The 18,934-nt window shown below is 34.9% G+C and overlaps 3 protein-coding genes across 3 annotated transcripts; all 3 read right to left on the bottom strand.

Moving 5' to 3' along the window:
- Positions 1-78: 78 nt before the first annotated feature.
- Positions 79-2,184, bottom strand: LOC148770807 (uncharacterized). Its single transcript, XM_088818053.1, has 6 exons — positions 1,940-2,184; positions 1,340-1,421; positions 1,116-1,232; positions 833-1,023; positions 579-701; positions 79-497 (listed from the first exon to the last, which is right to left on the bottom strand). Exons 1-6 carry the CDS (start codon positions 2,182-2,184, stop codon positions 89-91), a joined length of 1,167 nt encoding a protein of 388 aa, XP_088674179.1. The 3' UTR covers positions 79-88.
- A 2,296-nt stretch (positions 2,185-4,480) lies between these two features.
- On the bottom strand, positions 4,481-10,027 carry LOC148770806 (DDB1- and CUL4-associated factor homolog 1-like). Its single transcript, XM_088818075.1, has 8 exons — positions 9,467-10,027; positions 8,429-8,947; positions 8,171-8,350; positions 7,801-8,085; positions 7,586-7,699; positions 7,331-7,446; positions 5,923-7,141; positions 4,481-5,208 (listed from the first exon to the last, which is right to left on the bottom strand). The coding sequence occupies exons 1-8, from the start codon at positions 10,010-10,012 to the stop codon at positions 4,600-4,602; spliced, it is 3,588 nt and encodes a 1,195-aa protein (XP_088674201.1). The 5' UTR covers positions 10,013-10,027; the 3' UTR covers positions 4,481-4,599.
- Positions 10,028-10,077: 50 nt separating this feature from the next.
- On the bottom strand, positions 10,078-12,325 carry LOC148770805 (DDB1- and CUL4-associated factor homolog 1-like). The gene is made up of 5 exons (XM_088818076.1): positions 12,075-12,325; positions 11,016-11,094; positions 10,798-10,914; positions 10,559-10,698; positions 10,078-10,448 (listed from the first exon to the last, which is right to left on the bottom strand). The coding sequence occupies exons 1-5, from the start codon at positions 12,299-12,301 to the stop codon at positions 10,106-10,108; spliced, it is 906 nt and encodes a 301-aa protein (XP_088674202.1). The 5' UTR covers positions 12,302-12,325; the 3' UTR covers positions 10,078-10,105.
- Between the last annotated feature and the right edge of the window lie 6,609 nt (positions 12,326-18,934).

Raw genomic sequence — 18,934 nt, 5'->3', positions numbered from 1 at the left:
TACCGTTGTTAAATAATTAAGAGTGATAAAGGGCAAAAATGAAAAAAAAATGATCTTGAATATACTAAAAACCGGAGATATAAAAAAATTATGCGAAAACAATTACCTTAAAGTTATTAATGGCGAACAAGAGCAAAGAGAGACTGAAAAACGTTTGCTTATTTCTCGGAACGTCAACAACTCTCTGCATGCCACCACGGTCAACGAATAACGTTACAAATTTTCGATGAGCCGCAAAGTGACCGACTACCTTCAAAACATCGAGCAAGTATAGTATACTTCTCGATAACGGTACACCCTCGCCAATTTTCACAGATTTCCTTAGTAACTCTATGGAAATATCAACCGCCTTCTCATGAAGAAGAGGTTCGATACTCTCGATACGCTTCCCCATAACCGTCAGACACTTAACACATGCTTTCTCCCTTAGCTGTGTAAGTGAATCGAAGCTTGCTATGTAAACTTCACCGATATCGGTTTTCGGCATAGTTAACTTCCTACAAAACGCGAAAAAAAAATAGTTGATAAGAATCTAGATATATATATTGAGTGAATAAATTAAATGATCATGTATGTACCATATTAGAGCAGCATCAAATGCAGTCTTTTTTACTTCGCCCAAAACCCCACTTCGTAAATATTGCATTAGCATAACCGGCAATCCGTACGTTGTTAAGGCATCTTTCATTCGTAGGCACCCACTAAAAATTTCGATAAAACAAAAATGTTAGAAAAAAACCCACATAACAAGACTATACAAATAGTGAAAAATATAAATTATATATAGAAAAAATTAATAAATAAAATTAAATTAAAGGGATTAAGAACATACAAAGTCAAGCATACGGAAAGAAGAGCAACGGAGTATGTGTGCAATATTTCGACATCTAATATTTGCCGTATCGTTTCAATATTCTCCAATTTGAGATGAGCACCGGAATTTCTTTGTGGCTCGTTCATCGACCAGCCTAAGAAATTATCGACAACGTCGTCTTCGAATATATGCGGTTTTTGTATCCCTTTCTGCGTAAAAATGAATATAAACATGTTAAATAAATAAATGATTAATGGAGTGTATAATATAGCAGCTAAAAATTGTGGTAATAAATACATACCATCCAAACAAGCGAACAATTGAAAATAAGGCGTACAGTAGCCGCGTTTACTGATTTAGAATATCTTCTATCGGTCAGAAACTTGAAAGATATCAATCGAAAAAACACGTCGTTCTTCTGCATGCATTAAAAAAAAATTAGCAACTAATTAAGGGGGTTTTGGGATTAAAGAGTAAAACCTGCAGTTGGTGTATTTAGCAAAGGAAAAAAAAAACGAAAAGTACCTGAATAAGATTCCAAATGCATCCAAGATGATCATGAGAAGAGCTGCTGCCATTATTTGTCGAGGAACGATCTGCGTCGTAACTATATATCCGGAAAAAAAAAACCGAAAATGTACAGTTAGCCAAAAAAATGTTTGAAGAACTGTAATTAATTAGGTCATTTCTGAATTAAAGCCCTAAAACCTAAAACGAATAGAAACACGACGTCGACTATATTCACTACCCGAAATGGAAATAAATCGAGAGAGTATAGAAACGATCGATCGGCTTAAGAACAAATGCATTAAATTACATCATCTTCTTTACTTATCCTTAATTATTATAGTTGGCGCGATTTATTCGGTTTTCCGTTTACCGTTAGCGATTAGATTTAGCTTCGAGTATAAAATGCATCATAAAATAATAAAGAACTAGCTAGATCTGCGTTTCTCAACTTCTCTTCTTGAAAATCAATAAATCTTAAATAAACATATACATATATATATATAGAAAAAGAAAAAAAAAAAAAAAAAAAAAGAAGGTCCAGATCAAGATTTAAAAAAAAACACAATGAATATAAATCTGAAGGTGAAGTTGCACATAGGGCAACAAAAGTGGTACCTTGCATCAAGAGACTCAATTATGGTGGAAAGAGCATGAAGCACAATGGGGTTAGGGTTTTCTGCGTTTTCTGTTATTTTATCCATTAACGACTTTGCTCTACTCATCACACCCTCGATTTTCTCCCAGCCACCCACTCGATTCTCCGCCAGCTCAGCCACCTTCACCTCCACGCCGGCGCCGGCGCCGGCGGTGGCGCCGGAGGAGGACTGTGGCACAGCCTCGAATTCCCTGGCAGCATCCATTAATTTAATGCTAGTAATTACTATTTACTACTCACAGAAAAATTGTGTATTAAATTCTAGTCTATCTCTCCGAATACGTTTACAGCTGTGTGTGTGTGTGTGATTTTAGAGTGCTGATTTGGTCGTATTTATAGGTGTTTTCCGACGGTGGGGGGTGGGGTGGGGGTGGGTGGGGGGTGGCGTGTAGAATTACTGCACAACGGCCACCTTTTTTTCTTTTATAGTATTTCATATTACATTTGGCGCTCTGTGGGCGATGATTACAATGCTGATTTTGTGGACCCCACCTCAACAATTTTTTTTTTTTTAAACATTAAAAGTCTTATTAAAATATTATTTAACAGCCTCTTCTATTTTTGAGAATTGGATAAAGTTTCAGACAAAAATATACTACTACTTTTAGTAATTAAACTAGTATATTTTTTTCAATTCATTAATCTGGCTTGATTTAGACAAGATTTTATATTATTTGCAGAATGTTTGAATAATATTTTGTGATTTATATAACTTTTAATTACCATTTTGTGTATTAAAATTTTATATTAGATACTGGGAATTAATTTATTAGTCAATTTTTACTAGATTTTTGAAATTAACACTTTGAGTCAATGTAATAATAGCATCAGATATTATCAAAAAAAAAATAATAGCATCAGATTAATAGCATATTTTAATTCAGATGACATCAGCATATGACATCACCATCCCCCAATTTACAAGTCATCATGTGCAAATGGCCCAATTCAGTAGTTAATTGATAAATAGTAATGGGCCCAATTAACAACTATTTCAACCTACCCATTAGTAGCCCAAATATGTTGATTAGTAAAATTTGATTTCGCTCAAATTTAAAAATCAATGCCGACCTGACGTTTGTGGATCGATTGATGGTTGACAACCGAATTTTTAGTTCCGAAATAAGTTGGTGGATGGGTATATCCGTCACCTAGTTCACTTTAAAAAAATCAAATTTTGGAGTAAAAGTATGCAAATTATATCTAGTGCAAATTTGCCATCATCATTTATCAGTTCAAAATAATTAATTGTAATTCAACAAACAAATTAAAAAAAAAAAAACAGTTCCAAAATTAAAATTAATTCTTAACATGCACATTATGTCATAATATCACAGTTTCATAGACTCATAATCACTAATCAGTTCATAATAATTAAAAACACAAATTAACAAAAAGTACTATTAAATTATAAATTATAATAAAAAAAATTATTAATATAATTGATTCACCGACAATTATTGGTCAATCAACTTTTCATCATATTAGAAAATAGAACTATTATATACTGGGTTGGTTGAAATTTTCGACCCGATCTAATGAATTGTTTAAAAAACAATATTCATACACAAAATACACATTTCATACTCAAATTATGCACATACATTGTGCAGTCTGCTCAGGAAATATATGCACATACATAGTGCTAGGGCTGGGACTGGGTTGGGTCGGTCGATTACCAGCCTAAGAACCGACCCATCCGTCAAACCATTTTTGCTAAAATTTGAAAACCGTTGCCGACCCAACCTTTGTGGGTCGGTTGATGGTTGAAAACCGAATATTTGGTTCAGGAATGGGTCGGTTGATGGTTTATACCCGCACCTAGTTCACTTTAAAAAAATTCAAATTTTGGAGTAAAAATAGGTTCAGGAATGGGTCGGTTGACGGTTTATACCCGCACCTAGTTCACTTAAAAAAAATTCAAATTTTGGAGTAAAAATATCCACATTTTGCGTAATGTCACGGTGCGATCATCATTTATCAGTTCAAAATAATTAATAACAATTTAGGGAAAAAATATGATTAGGAAGTTCAAAGTAATTTCAAATATACACAAGAGATTTAGTGGAATTTTGTGGGCTTTTGTTTAAGTTTGGGCATAGAAACTGGTGGAATATTTAGGTCAATTTTTTTTTCCTGTGTTGATTGTTTTAAAATTCAAAATACTAATTATTTTTATAATTTAATAACCACTTAAGAAAACACGGGCTTTATTTTATATTTTTAATAAAATTTTAATAGTATAGTTGGATAACCGATAATTATCGGTCAACCAACTTTTGATAATATTAGAAACCACCAACCGACCCATTATAGATGGGTTGGTTGAAATTTTCGACCCGATCCAATGGGTCGGTTAAAAATTGATTATCCGCCTAAAAATATGGTCGGTAATGGATCGGTTGGTGGATAAAAACCAACCCAGTCCCAGCCCTACATAGTGCACACGAAACACACACAGGGCACACAAACTTTTTAGGGTGAAAAATATTAAGAAACAAACTTAAGTTTGTTTCTTACTGTCAGTAAAACTGTAATAATATACACTATAAAATTATTACATTTTCCACCACTAAAAATTGAAATACACTTGTGCTATATCCCCTAAGAAATGTTCTTATTAATTCACTTCATCTTCACTTCTGTAGATATTCAAAGACAAATCACTCCCACTCTCATATTCTTCGTCTTCATTCACGGTTTCCTCGTAATCGTTCCCTTCCGATTCTTCTTCATCTTCGTCCAATTCAACTGTGTGCAGATCATATTCCGCATCTCTGTTTCGATTCCGGTTCTGCCGGTTCTGGTTCCGATTCCAGTTCCGATTCCGATTAAACTGTAGACCGTAATCACCATCACTGGGATTATTTCTCTCACCGACATCGTATATCCTAGCCAATGATCCCTTCATATCACCATCGTTATCCATCGCGATCAACCCCACGAAGGAATCGGTCGGTTCGGTGGCGAAATCGAGCACGCACCGCTCGATTGGGATAGTGGCTATGTCGGTGTAGTTTAGTGCGTCTAGTGTGCGGAAAGCCGAAAAGAGATTGTGCTTCATCCGGCGTGGGTTTACTGCCGACTTGAAATCGGAGCGGTCTCTCCTCAAGATTGCGTATATTACGTCACCGCCACTGTTGAATTTGATTGTCGTCTGGTGCAAAGAGGGCACGAATCGGAGAATCTTGAAGTTTCGAAGATCGCACACCTCGGAGTTTATAATGACCTGTTGTAAAAACATTCGTCGTGTAAATTGTCAACAAAAATATATTTTCTTTTAGCAAAACTAAGGGTGAAAATCGGACTGATCATTTTTTTTTCAAAAGTGGAAAACTAATTCCAGCTTTGTACCAAAACAAATTAAGACAAAAATAATGAAAATTGAAATTTTGGAAACTGGAATGACAAAAACTCGTTTTGAAATCGGAAATGTTCGGATCGGAATAGACGAAATTCCGATTAAGAATCACATGGACTAGAGGTGGAAGAACTAAGAAGTAACCTGTAATAAAAAAAGACATACTAATATTGATATATATTGTAAGTGTAATTTTCGAAAAATAATCGAAATTTTTGGAAATTAAAATTGGAATCTAATATTTATTCGAATTCCAATAAAAAAATTGAAAAAAATCAGAAACTTAACTCGGATTGAAAAATAACGTTTTAAAATCGGTTTTTTTTTTTTTTTAATCTAGATAGGTGAAAATTCAGAATTTCCGTTCCAATTTCCACCCCTACTAAAAACTCATCATTAAGGATATACGCCGAAAAAAAAGGGAAGCATGATAGGATTGGAGACTTTTTGCTAATATTAACTACACGAGTAGTTTTTTAGCAATTCGATATAATACAGGGGCACTAAATGCAATATTAAACTCTCTTTTTTTGAAGTAAATATGTGAAAGGAAAACTATTAACCTCTACTCTACGTACGTACCTCATTCCCAGCAGGATGAAAGCCCCCGCCACCGAGGTCGGTAAATTCTTGAAAGCGATGAATCGGCCTCGTACTTCTAGAATCCCACAAAACTCCTTCCCAAAGAAGCATATTCCTCAACGGGCCGAATTGAATCTCGCAATACGGATTTTCGTGACGTATTACGCTACTATCCGTGTCATCGACAAGGCTCGTATTCAAATTCAACGTCTGAACATCGAACAAAAGAATCTCATGCGAAGAAGAATCCGACGGCAACGCCGCGAATGAGGTACCGTGACTGTCGAACCGTGCGGCCTTAACTCCATCAAATGTATGTGCCGCAAACGAAGATCCATCGCACAAGCAAACTTCATTGGAAGTTGATGAGAGAAGAAGTTGCGAGTGAGAATGCAAATGCGTCACGTCGGAAGTATGGCAGACGGAGCTCTCGCACACCGTGGTGCTGCTTAAGTCGAAAAATTTTAGCCTCCTGGAAAACCCGCATGCGGCAACCCTAGTAGGATCTTCTATAAAAGCGATGCTGGTCAAACACGACTTGTCGACTTTGTCGTATAGAGTTTCCCTATGTCTGAATCTACTGTAGACAAATCGACGGTCCTTGCGACTTACGTCTATACCCCCGTAAGCAGTTCCAACCACTTCGCATCTCCTAAGCCTTGCTGTCATGTTCGTCGGAGCGTCTAGGGTTTGTCTCGGTTCGGGGCATGCATGGGGGTGAAGCAGCGAGAGCGGGGGTAAAGTCGTAATTGGAGCCGAGCATTTGGAATGCTGCAGCTTCAAATACTCGACCATCACAGAATCTAACGTGAGCCGCCTTTCGGAGCCAATCTCGTTCGAGTGCGTCAACTTGCGCTTTTTTGGCCGCAATATTTCGGTGTCCGATTCACCGTCGGATTCCGGAGTGCGGATTATTAGTGGTGGCGCTTCTTCCGATTCTAACGATTTAGATTTTCTTGGAGTGTCCTTCAATTTGATTACAATCTTTGGAAGTGTCGACGGTTCATTTTTTCTCGAGGTCGGATGTTTATTATTTGAAGACGAAGAGCCTTCGGATTTGTCGGGGAAGAATCCCGAAGGAGTACGCCCACACGGCAATTGATCAATATGTTCTTTGGAAGATTGGGAATCTGTCAATTTAGCCTCTTTGCTAACTATAGCTGCACTTTCCGGTAAACCCGATGCTTCAAGGTGCCCGTGGATAAGTACAAGAAGTTCCCTGAAATTTCGAATGGACGACGAATTCCCGACAATTTAACACACATTATAAAAAGATCACAACACATGCATGAGTAAACTAAAAAAAAAAAAAAAAATCAAATCCCGTTACAAACTGGGAAAGTACGAACTTTCCTAACGAGGGTTGGTATATAATATATATGCATGAATAAACTAGAATTCCAGTTACCTTGGATTATAAGTAATCGGAGTTGCTTCGACAATGGCAGCTTTTTCGATACGCCTCAAAGGTGGGGTAAAAGCATCGGCATCTACAGTTCTTGCACACCCGGAATTTGTTGTGACCTTCAAACAATTTTCTTTATAAAATTAATAAACTTCGAACAAATACACGTACGTCACCAAATCGCAATAATTTATACATTACGTGTAATCGTGCCTTGTGATATAATTAATTAATTTTGTTGTGAATAATTCTACTTACCGAGATTAGCTCAATCGTCAGTTGGTCAAGCTCTGCATGCCATTTATTATGCTCATCAACGCCGGAGCTCTTTCCTCCCAAATCCCGATTGATTTCTAACAACCTTCTGGCCAACTGAAATAGAATATTCAAAATGGAAACTGTGTACGAATTAATAATTAATTGTAAGTAAAGTAATTACGGAAATGAATAAATTATTTCAAGCGGATAACGACCTCAAGCTTCGATAATGTACGCGCAATGGAATTGTCTTTGGCTAAACCGAGAAGGACTCGGCATGTGAGAACACGGCGACGCACAAGATCGGCTTGGGATGTGAATATCCGACTTTCGAGAAGCCGAAGGAGAATCTTTATTCCGTTATTTTCACGGATAGATTCTCTTGCTAGACAACAGCCTTTTTCCATGTCGGCTATTGCCCGATCTTTAAAATCGTCCTCCGGGATGAATGGAGGAGGGCAAACCAGATTTACCAACATATGTAATGCTGGCTCCACAATCTGACATTTTTCACGAGAAGTATGATCGGTTAATCGAAAATATATATTTATAAAATATAAATGAAATCAAGTTTGCGGAAAATACCTCCGGTTCCAAATTAGCTGGTGTATTTATTACATCCAAAACTACAGCTATAGCAGCTCGGCCATTGCTTAACGTTGCATCTATGATATCACTTCGAATACACCGAATCAAAGTCAGTATACGCAATACTTCGATGATATATTGAAGAGAACCTTGTAAAGTACGTGTTAATTGCGAGGCCTACAAAGCAAATAAATATATATTAGGGAAACATGTGATATATGCAGAAATCGAAATTTCGACAATATTGAATCAAACCTGGCACAACTCAAGCAAAGTGATATGACCATTTGATCTTATGAATCTGTAGGCAGAGGGCCAACGGCAGTAGATAAATGTGGCACCCAATTTTTCATCGTTCCGTATTTGACGAAACAGAGAGTCAAACGCCTCGTTGCTTGCGTTAATTGGCTTATACGGTTCCCTACTCGAGACGCTTAGAATAGAATCCACAAACAGAAGCAGATGTGTTCTGATATATTGGTGGAGTGCGGCACAAGTCTCGTGAGCAGTCTGTGTCTGTCGGTAGGTGAGTGGTGTCGAAGCGCCGGATGTTACTGAAGCGGAATGATGCAAATAATTAACCAATTTCTCCAGACCGTCGTGCGCGTCGAACGCGTCGAGTACCGCTCTATAGCTGAAAGCGGACGTTAGAAATGAAGAAACATCTGCCCTTGCTATGTAGTATTCGTGTTCAGACTCGAGAATTTCAAAAACCAACTCAACAACCTGCCGGATAACGCTTGAAGGGAGATCGCAGAGACATCTCATCGTACTCTGTGAAAATATGTTATGGTGTGAGACAACAAATAGTATAACAAAAGATACTAGGGGTGGAAATCGGACGGATCGAATCAGAAATAGCATTTTCGGGAAAACAAAAAAAAATCAATATTTTTCGAAAGTGAAAACCTAATTTGAATTCTATTCCAAAAAAAAAGTGGAATTTCCGAAATTGGAAAGAAAAGACTTTTTCGAAAAAAAAAAAAAATCCTATCCGGATTTGAAATTTCCATTTCTTTAGTAATTTATATTATAAAATACTTTTAACATCAATATTACAAGTGTAACTTCCGAAAAATACTTGGAATTTTCAGATCATCGGAAACTAAAATTGATTCGAAAACCGGAATCTAATATATATATATATATATATATATATATATTCCAATTGCGTTCGTAGAAAAACAATAATCCACATGGACATGCTGATAAATAACATATATAATCAAATCAAACTATATGCATGAATTGCACTGGTAAAATCGAGGAAACAACTGAAAAAAACATACTTACTTGAACCCGAGTAACAGTGCATAAAAAGGAAGACAAACGATGAAACGATCGAGGAATTCTCGGACCAGCCAGCAATTTCTGGAGGCCACCGTTATCCAAAAACAACACCATGAACTTCTCGTGTTCGGTCAATTCACAGACGAGCTTCAAAATATCATGCCAAAAGAGCTTATAATCATTCGATCCATCGTCTGTCCCGACACATTTCTGCACTAGAGCCAGGCACACGTCGACCGCCTTCTCGTGAAGGAGAGAGTCTAGAAAGTCGACATCCTTCCACAGAATCAAAAGACACACAAGCGACTGGATACAGAATTTCTCCCTAAGCTTTGAAAGCGAAACGCCGTCCACGAAGAAAAATTTGCCGACATCTTCGTCAATTTCAGGGTTTGAATGATCCCAATCACCTTCAAAATAATTTAAATACCTAGAAATGCAAAACTTCACGTGAGAATCTAGATTCTCGTAATAAATGATCACGTGAGTATCATTTAATATTAATATCTTTAGTATCAAACCTCGAGAGAGCAACAGCATTAAAATCATCTATAAGCGCCGATGCAACCTTATAAGCAGCATACGCTGCAACGTTTTCGTCATTCGTCTTTCGATACTCCTACAAAATTAGGGGAAAAAGAGTCATTTGTATAAACTATCGATTTCAAAAGTGAATATTTTTTTCAAAACAATAAATAGATAATAATATAAACTCGCCTCGAAAGCAGTGCTCTTAACAACTTCGGCAGCAGCAACACCAGCAGCACTTATGTCTGCTTCGGATGACTTGGAAGCTCTCGCTTCAGCTTCGGCAGCTCTGGCAGATTCCTTTACCAAATCGGTGATGTCCTTATTTCCGACTTTCGATAAACTAGCCTTCGTTTCACTTGTGCTACTTGCCGCGCACAAAACCTCAATGCGTAGTATTTGCATTAGCTTAGCTGGCAGTCCAGACGTTAAGAAACGTTCCGCTGGTTCGCTGTCGCTGAAGTTCAAGAGAGAATGTTATAACAAACAAGAGAGCGGCGAACGCATGATCATAAAAACGTAACGGACAATTAAATAATAATAAATAAAAATGGATTAAGACCGTACCAAACCAAGCATAGAGTAAAATCTCTTGAAAGAGCTCCGATTGAATATGTTCGCAACGTTTCTAATTCCAACGTATCGGGTGTCGTCTCATCCATCACCCAACCTCCGATTATATCTAGAACATCGTCTTCAAGCTGATACTGTATCCAATGTGTTAAAAGTTATAAATATATGTTGTAATGAAAGAAGCTGAAAAAAGAACAATATAATTGATTGCATTCAAAATATGGTACACTTACCAACCAACTCGGCAAACAGCTGAAAACGAGCCTTGCGGTGGCTGCCTTTGCCGAAACAGAATATCTTCTATCGGTTAGAATTTTTGACGATATCAACTGGAAAAATGCATCGTTCTCCTGCATGAAGAGGAAAGAACGTAAAACCCGATTTAATTAGTAACAAATTTTCTATTAAAAAAAAAGGTTGGCATGTTTAGCAAAGGAAAAAACACATGTACCTTAATAAGTTCCATAATACGTCCAGCGTTACCGAGAATGCTAGTAAATGTTGAGGATTGACCTTGATCGTTCGTGTATCTAAAATATCCAAAAATAAACAAGATGAAAACTAGTTACTATAATAATAATAAAAAAATTAAAAAAAAAAAAGAAGAGTTTTTTTCTCTTAGATCGTCATGCGAACAATTACGCAAGAAAAGACACGTAAACACCGAAGATGAAGGTTTTTCATTTGTACTCCTATAGACGACAAAGTATATATGTGTCGTTTATTCACTCTTTATTTCCTTTATTTTTGATTTTTTATTTTTGTTTTTTATGTTGGTATTTACGTTGAAAAGTGAATTAAAAAGGCACATAACTTGAAACGAACATAAATGTGACGTCGACCGACTATTTTCTCGACCCCACAAAAATCATTTATCATCATAAATCCCCTTTAAATGGAAATAAATAATCGAAAAGTACAAACTCTCTTTCGAAAACGCCACGTGTTCCTATATATGTACCTACAAGAACGAGACACGTGCACAAGAGAAAACTCCACAAATGTCGAAAAAACGAGCTAAGAGAACGCGGGAAAGCTGCGGTCGGTAAATTATGTTTCTTTTACGTAGTTCGTTAATTAAGATCTATACTTAATTGGAGTTCCGTTTTTTCGGTTTTTTCCGTTTATGTTTTCTATCTTAATTAAGATCTCTTTTTTTTTTTTTGATAAGAATGTTCACCGAGATCTCACTTCTACCATTTACATAAACAGACATATAGTTAAATAAACTAATAGATACGATCTACAAGATATTTAAAAAAATAACAAAAAATAAACAAAAAATAAAAATAAAAATTAACTGAATTATGTGGTTTTTGTGTAGATATTTAAAAAATAAAAAATCAAATTTTTTTTTAAAAATTTTTTTTAAAAAAAAATCAGAAAAAAAAAATTAATAACTGAATTATCTGGATTTTGTGTAGATATTTAAAAAAATAGGGAAAAAAAATAAAAAATGAATTAAATTATCTGGATTTTGTTGCATGTAGAGAGCAACAAAAGTTAATACCTAGATTCGAGAGATTCAAGGATAGTGGAGATAGCGTTGATTAAAATGGGGTTAGGGTTTTCAGAATTTTCTGTGATTTTATCCATTAACGACTTCACTCTCGCCGTCAAAACCTCCATTTCACCATCCGCTTCATTTTCCGGCAGCTCTTCCACCTCCATCACGGCGGCGGCGGCGGAGGTTTCAGGCTGCGGCGGCGGCGACTGTGCTTCCATTGGAAAATCCATCGATGCTTTTTGACTCAAAAGGAAAATAAATTGAATATACAATTACAGCTATTGGAATGAGATTTTTTTGGTGGATTTCTGTATTTATTTCACCTAGAAAATGTTTTCTGGGGGTAAAGGAAAAACTGTGAGTGTGAATGTGCTGGTGCTTTTTTATATTTATAGTGTTTGGACACGTGTCCTAAAGTGAAGCATCTTTTTTTTTTATTATTAATTTTTTTTAATATATTGAGTTTGCCGCTTTTTGGCGATGATTCCTATGGAGATCTTTCTGACCCCACCCTGACCATTTTATTATTAAATAAATATATTGCATTAAATATTAAATTTAACTGGTTATTTATTTTCCTTATGTTTATTCTTTTTGTTGGGTTTTCTAACGTTTATGATATAACAAAAAGTCAACAGTCATCAATCAATCTACATTATATTATGACATCTATTAAAATGCAAAATTTAGTCAAAATTATTCGAATTTGATATAATCACTAATTATTATTAAGATAAATATTATAAAAATCACGAGTCTTATATTATATAAATGTTGTGCCAAAAAAAGTCATAATATTGTTCAAAATGAATTTTTTTCTCCTTCAGCCCATTAATTATAGTCCAAACTCATAATTCAAGGACTCAATTGCAAGTAGAAAATCAAATAATTATTTCCGGCCCAACTATTAAATTAATCAAAACATATTGATGAAATGGCGATGGAGGCAGAATTGTGCGGGACCAAGCTTTTCAGAACCGGAACGATGTGGCGTTTCGAGGTCGTTTAGGCCCTCAAATTATTTTTAAAGTGGTCTCAATAAGACAAGAGAGTTTGTAGGAAAGTATTTTTATTACTTAAGTGCTTGTTGGATTTTTGTTGGATGATTACAAATGAGGACTCTACCTCTATTTATACTAGATCACCTCCTCAATGGACGGTGGAGATCTATTTGATCTAACGGTTGGGAGTGGTTCACTAGAACACTCCAAAAATTTCCTACAAAAATTATCTACAAGGGAGGGTTCTAGAATATTTTCTAGAATCCTTCAACAATCTCTACTTCTCTATACATTTGGGCCAACTTGGGCCTACCCAAGGGAAATGGTAAAAGATTGGACCAAAACTAGCGAACCGTGACACTACGCTCTGAATCATCATGTATAAATAGTTATTTGTCGGTATAGTTAATTAATTAATTCTTTAATTATTTGGGCATATTACAAATAAGCCCATCAGTGGGAACTTATTCATAAAGAGATCCAGACAATATTCTCTTTTACCAATAAGTCCACACATGGTCCAGATTTATGTAAATGACTAAAATAACCCCTCTTACTTTTATATGCTCAAATTTCATCCTTAACTTAATTTAACTTCAATTTGACCCCAAATTTCACAAATTATTCAATTTTGACCCAAAACTTTTTTTTTTCACAATTTTTTTTTTTCAAAAACTTTTTTTTTCCCGCCGGATTCCGGCGTTGACTTTTTTTTTTTTTTTTTTTTCCGAATTCCGGCGTTGACTTTTTTTTTTTTTCCTTTCTTCCGGATTTTTTTTCCGGATTCCGGCGTTGACCGGCGGTAAACACCGGTCTCCGGCGTTGACTTTTTTTTTATTTATTTATTTTTATTTTTTTTTTCTGTAACTTTTTTTTCCGTTTAAACAACAATATTGCTTTGAATGACAGTAATATTAACTATATTACTGTTAAACACACTAAAAATAACTAAACTATAGTTTAACACAGTGATATTGCTATATTAGTCTCTAGCACATTAATATTAACACAACAAAATTCATTATTATTGTATAATAAAGTAATATTACTATGTTGTCCGTTCAACAAATGTAAACAAAATAAAAAAAAATCAAAAGAATTAATATTACTGTGAGTGACAGTAATATTACTATAGCAACAGTAATATTACTATAGCAACAGTAATATTACAATAGTAGACAGTAATATTATTACGTTACTCCGTGAATAACTCAAACAAACAAAATATCCAAACAAAATAATAATATTGATGTGGTTGACAGGAATATTACTATAACAAACAGTAATATTACCGTCAACCACAGTAATATTATTGTGTTTACAGTAATATTACAATAATAGACAGTAATATTAATACAAACACCACAAAAAAATAATAATATTGATGTTGTTGACAGTAATATTATTGTGTTTACAGTTATTTTACTGTCAACGACAGTAATATAATTACGTTGACTTGTCAACAAATCAAAAAAAATAAAAAAAATAATAATAAATAAAAAAATATAATATTGCATTAATTTACTGTCAACGGCAGCACAATTACATAAATGTAATGTCAACGGCAGTACAATTACGTTAATTAACTATCATTGACAGTATAATTACGTTAATTTACTGTCAGTGACAGCACAATTACGGTCAACGTTTAGCGGCGGACGTGGAAAAACAAAACAAACCAAACAAAAAAAAAAAACTTAAAAAAACACTAAAAAAAGAGACAGCCGGAAACCGGCGAAAAAATCCGGAAGAAAAGAAAAGAAAAAAAAAAGAAAAAGCAAAAAAAAAAAAAAAAAAAAAGTCAACGCCGGAGACCGGCGTTGACCGCCGGTCAACGCTGGAAACCGGCGAAAAAATCCGGAAGAAAGAAGAAAAAAAAAAATATAAAAAAATAAAAAAGTCAACGCCGGAGACCGGCGTTGACCGCCGGTCAACGCCGGAATCCGGCGGCAAAAAAAAAGTTTTTGAAAAAAAAAAAAATTTTTGAAAAAAAAAAAGTTTTGGGTCAAAATTTAATAATTTGTGAAATTTGGGGTCAAATTGAGATTAAATTAAGTTAAGGATGAAATTGGAGCATATTAAATTATACTCCAAAAAAAAGTCAAAATTGAATTTTTGTGGTCAAAATTGAACTTTTATGGACAAAATTGATTAATTTGGATTACAATTAAGAATTGGGTATAAATGGTTGAGGGTAATATTGGGATATACATGAATGTTTCCTTTAGTTATAATAAATATTAAAGGGATGGGCTTATTGGTAAAAGAGATATGTCCCCTAAACCTAGAATAATAAACATGCTTGGTTGGGGACTTTTGCATAAAAATCCCTAATTATTTTAGCAATTTAAGACTCTTATCTATTTTCTCCTATAAATATGTGACTGGAGGAACCAAAAGCTCCAACGCCCTCACGTGTGTATATTAAATGCTCCCATTTTCCCAAACGAAAAAAGATTCTCGAAGAAGTGTCATAGATTCAAGGGGGAATATGTCAAACACCCTCTATTGGGTTTTTTATTCTTGATAAATCCATAATTAATTAATGGTATTTGAGATAAATCCATTGGACTTGAAAACCCATATATGCCCCCACTAAAAATTAAACTAAATATTACGGTACATTAATACCAAATCCCTCCCAAAAATAAATCAAAACCCAAATCAATCCCAAAATCACATTGCCGTATAATTCGCCCCTCTTCCCCCAAATCACGGTAGAAAAAACCACTCCGGCTAAGCCCATTATCCCCCGTTTTCTGCAATGCCCCACAGCACGGTAGAAAACGTTCTCGTTTTACTCTGAAATCAGAGACGAAAATTGCTAGAGGAAGCAAAATTTCATCGTATTTTTGTATAACGGCAAGATGGTACAAAAATCAGCAGCGAAAAGTAAGTAATCAGTGTCACCATAGGTTGATTCCGTCCAATTAGTAGAAAACCACAATAAATCGAAATGGCTGTTCTTATTGTTTTGTGCATGTGCTTACCGTAATCTGTATTTTTTTACAGGGAAGAGGAAATCCAAAACCGGTCCTGACATTATGCAGTTAGATGCTGGTGAGTTTTTAAATCCGTAAATGGTGAACAAATGTTTCAATTTTGTGTTGTTTGTTGCGATGGGTGTTTGCCCAATTATAGTTTCGTAGTGCATTCTTAATTTGGAAACCACTTTTTTGGTTCCAAAATAATGTTTGAAGTGGAAGTCTGTTACTTGGATGTTTTGCACATCCTGGTATGTGTATGTTTAACCATTTAAGTGTTAGTGTGGTTTTTCCTGGGTTTTGTTGTAACAACCCAAATATATACGTTCTTTTGTTTAAGTGGTTTTATGGGTTGATCTCAAAACCACTGCATATGACTCAAACTCAATTTATGAATTACTGGTTTTCATCAACGATATTTACATGCTACTTTTTTTTCCTCTGGTTTTATGGGTTGGTTTTTAAACCACACAAAAATATGTGGTTAAGATAAGTGGTTTTGAGTTTGAAACAATATTCGGTGGTTTCTGTAGTAAGTGGTTTTTTCCTAGATATTAAGTGTAATAAGTGTTCTAAGTGGTGTACGATTAAGTGGTTTTCATTCATGGTCTTTAATCGGTGGTTCTGTATTAAGTGTATTAAGTGTTCTAAATGGTAGGCGATTAAGTGTTGTGATTGGTGCCTTAAATAATTATGTGATTTTAAATTATGTTGTTTTGAAAAATGTTATGTGTTTATGAATTAAGTGCAGTTGGTACAAATGTTGTGTGGTTTATTTATGTTTTTCTTCAGAATTTAAAAAAAAAACTGTATGTGTCTTGAATTAACCTGTTTTTGAAGTGTGCAAGAATGTTTTTTTTTTTTCCTTTAATGGTGTTATCTAAAACCACTTAATGGTACGTTTTGTATTGGTTATTAAACTGTTTTCACCAGTGCGTTATTTTGGTGTTTGTATGAATGTTAATTAGTGTTGGAGTGTATGAATATATATTACTATACATATTCAGTTGTTTATGCACTGATAAGTGGTTGTCAATCAATACATAACCCTCAATCAATCAATGCATGTATCCTCCACGGACATTGTTTTTCATCTTTGAATCGACATTCAGCCGTAACCCTGCACATGTCATTCTTCACGTACTCATATTCGAACCCAATCTCCACCGAAAACTTCACAAGCGACTTCCTGAACTCATCAGCCCCTCCTGCAAATTCTTGACCTTCATTTTTTATTAAGTTCGCCCATTCTGCACTGAACAATCTCTTGCTGTTACCTGTTGATATGTTTACAATGTTTTGTTGTTCACTAACGACTGCGGCCCTATCATATTCGACCAATATTACAATAGTTTGCACCGGTTGTTGTTGGATACCGTCACCAAGATTTGCGTCCATAGCTTGCTGTTCCTTTACGGTTATCTCAACACGACCAGCCCCAATCTCGCGCATGATGAACAACATTGATGTCAAATCATCATCGCTCGCAAGGATGCAGTCGTCGTACACGTCAAACTTATAAGTCAAAGTGAAGTTACGTCCATTGATCGCATCAAACTTCGACCAAACATATTTTATCAATGAATCAAAATTCATGCTATCAGACCATCGTTTTATTGCAACAATCCCTCGAAACCTCAACACAAATGTCACGTTGGAATCCATGAAACTGCACATAATAATTACATGGTAAATTATGACGAAAAAAAAAACATGCTATTAGATATGGGAAAAAAATACCCTATTACCACGATTGAGAACATACATTACACATCTGACATGTACATTGTTCATAATTTTAAAACGGACATGTAACGTTGTAATCCGGGAATATATCAAAACCACTATGACATTTTAAATTATCGATCGAATATATGCTACAACAGCATAACAAATGTGCATTCATATTAAAATTAATTCGAAAAGTGCTGAACCCATGACTATTACGCACTATCTCGGTTTGCGGAGTAGCACGAAAACCACTCTGTATTTTTTTTGAACGATTGTATTGCATAATTAGACTCTATATTTTCCCACTCTGTATTTTGTTGAAAACAACTGATTATTATTACGTTAATGTACCCCTGTACCCGTAAAATGGTGAAATTCTGAACATCACTCTGTTATTTACTGAAAACCACTTTTATTTTGCTACGTAGCTGCATTCATATTAACATCCTTTCGAACCCATAAAAAACCATGATTATTAAGGGTATCGGATATTATGTGTAAAAACCACTCTATATTTCCAAAAAGTTCGATCGGCTATATGTTAAAAATCACATAACAATGTCGGGGAAAAACCACTATGTATTCATATTAACATAATTTTGCACAAAAATAAAAAATCATGAATATTATGTGTGTCGGCTATTATTCGTGAACACCACTCTGTATTTTGAAAGGTTCGTATATGCTAACAACCGCGTAACAATGGCCGGGAAAAAAACAGTTGCTTTCATGTACACATAATTTCGAACACAAAAAAAAAAAAAAAAAAAAAAACATGACTGTTAAGAACTTACAGAGTTTCCGTAATAGCACGAGAACCACTATGTATGTTGTTAATATGAAACGTTCTGCTCCTACAATTGGATCGGTAGAGGAAGTGTGGAAAAAATACAGATATGTATGAAACAGTTTCTCTGTAATTAAGGGGACGAGTAATTAAGGGGCGCAATCGTGGTATATGAGAATCTGTTGTTACGATAACATAGGAAAAGATATTACAAATCTTTTTTAATTTTTTTTATTTCCAATCTTAAAACATACGTTACTTTTATGTTAGGGGTATAATAGTGATAATTTATTATTTTTTATTATTTAATACTTAAATGGATTTATCTCAAAAAGTTCTAAAAAAATTGGACCTACTGTA

The sequence above is a fragment of the Erythranthe guttata genome, chromosome 5 (assembly GCF_056151865.1).
Source record: "Erythranthe guttata isolate IM_541 chromosome 5, IM_541, whole genome shotgun sequence".
In the NCBI taxonomy this organism is placed as follows: Eukaryota; Viridiplantae; Streptophyta; class Magnoliopsida; order Lamiales; family Phrymaceae; genus Erythranthe; species Erythranthe guttata.
Note: the sequence above shows the minus strand (reverse complement) of the source record. Positions and strands in the feature narration are given on the sequence as shown.

Coding starts and splice junctions, on each gene's coding strand:
- LOC148770807 (XM_088818053.1), bottom strand. CDS start 2,184: ATGGATGCTGCCAGGGAATTCGAGGCTGTGCCACAGTCCTCCTCCGGC. Junction 1,233..1,339: donor GCATTTGGAATCTTATTCAG/GTACTTTTCGTT, acceptor TAATGCATGCAG/AAGAACGACGTGTTTTTTCG. Junction 1,024..1,115: donor ATTGTTCGCTTGTTTGGATG/GTATGTATTTAT, acceptor ATTTTTACGCAG/AAAGGGATACAAAAACCGCA.
- LOC148770806 (XM_088818075.1), bottom strand. CDS start 10,012: ATGATTTTAATGCTGTTGCTCTCTCGAGGTTTGATACTAAAGATATTA. Junction 8,948..9,466: donor GCACTGTTACTCGGGTTCAA/GTAAGTATGTTT, acceptor ATATTTTCACAG/AGTACGATGAGATGTCTCTG. Junction 7,142..7,330: donor CCGATTACTTATAATCCAAG/GTAACTGGAATT, acceptor TCGAAATTTCAG/GGAACTTCTTGTACTTATCC.
- LOC148770805 (XM_088818076.1), bottom strand. CDS start 12,301: ATGGATTTTCCAATGGAAGCACAGTCGCCGCCGCCGCAGCCTGAAACC. Junction 10,915..11,015: donor GTATTATGGAACTTATTAAG/GTACATGTGTTT, acceptor CTCTTCATGCAG/GAGAACGATGCATTTTTCCA. Junction 10,699..10,797: donor GCTGTTTGCCGAGTTGGTTG/GTAAGTGTACCA, acceptor CATTGGATACAG/TATCAGCTTGAAGACGATGT.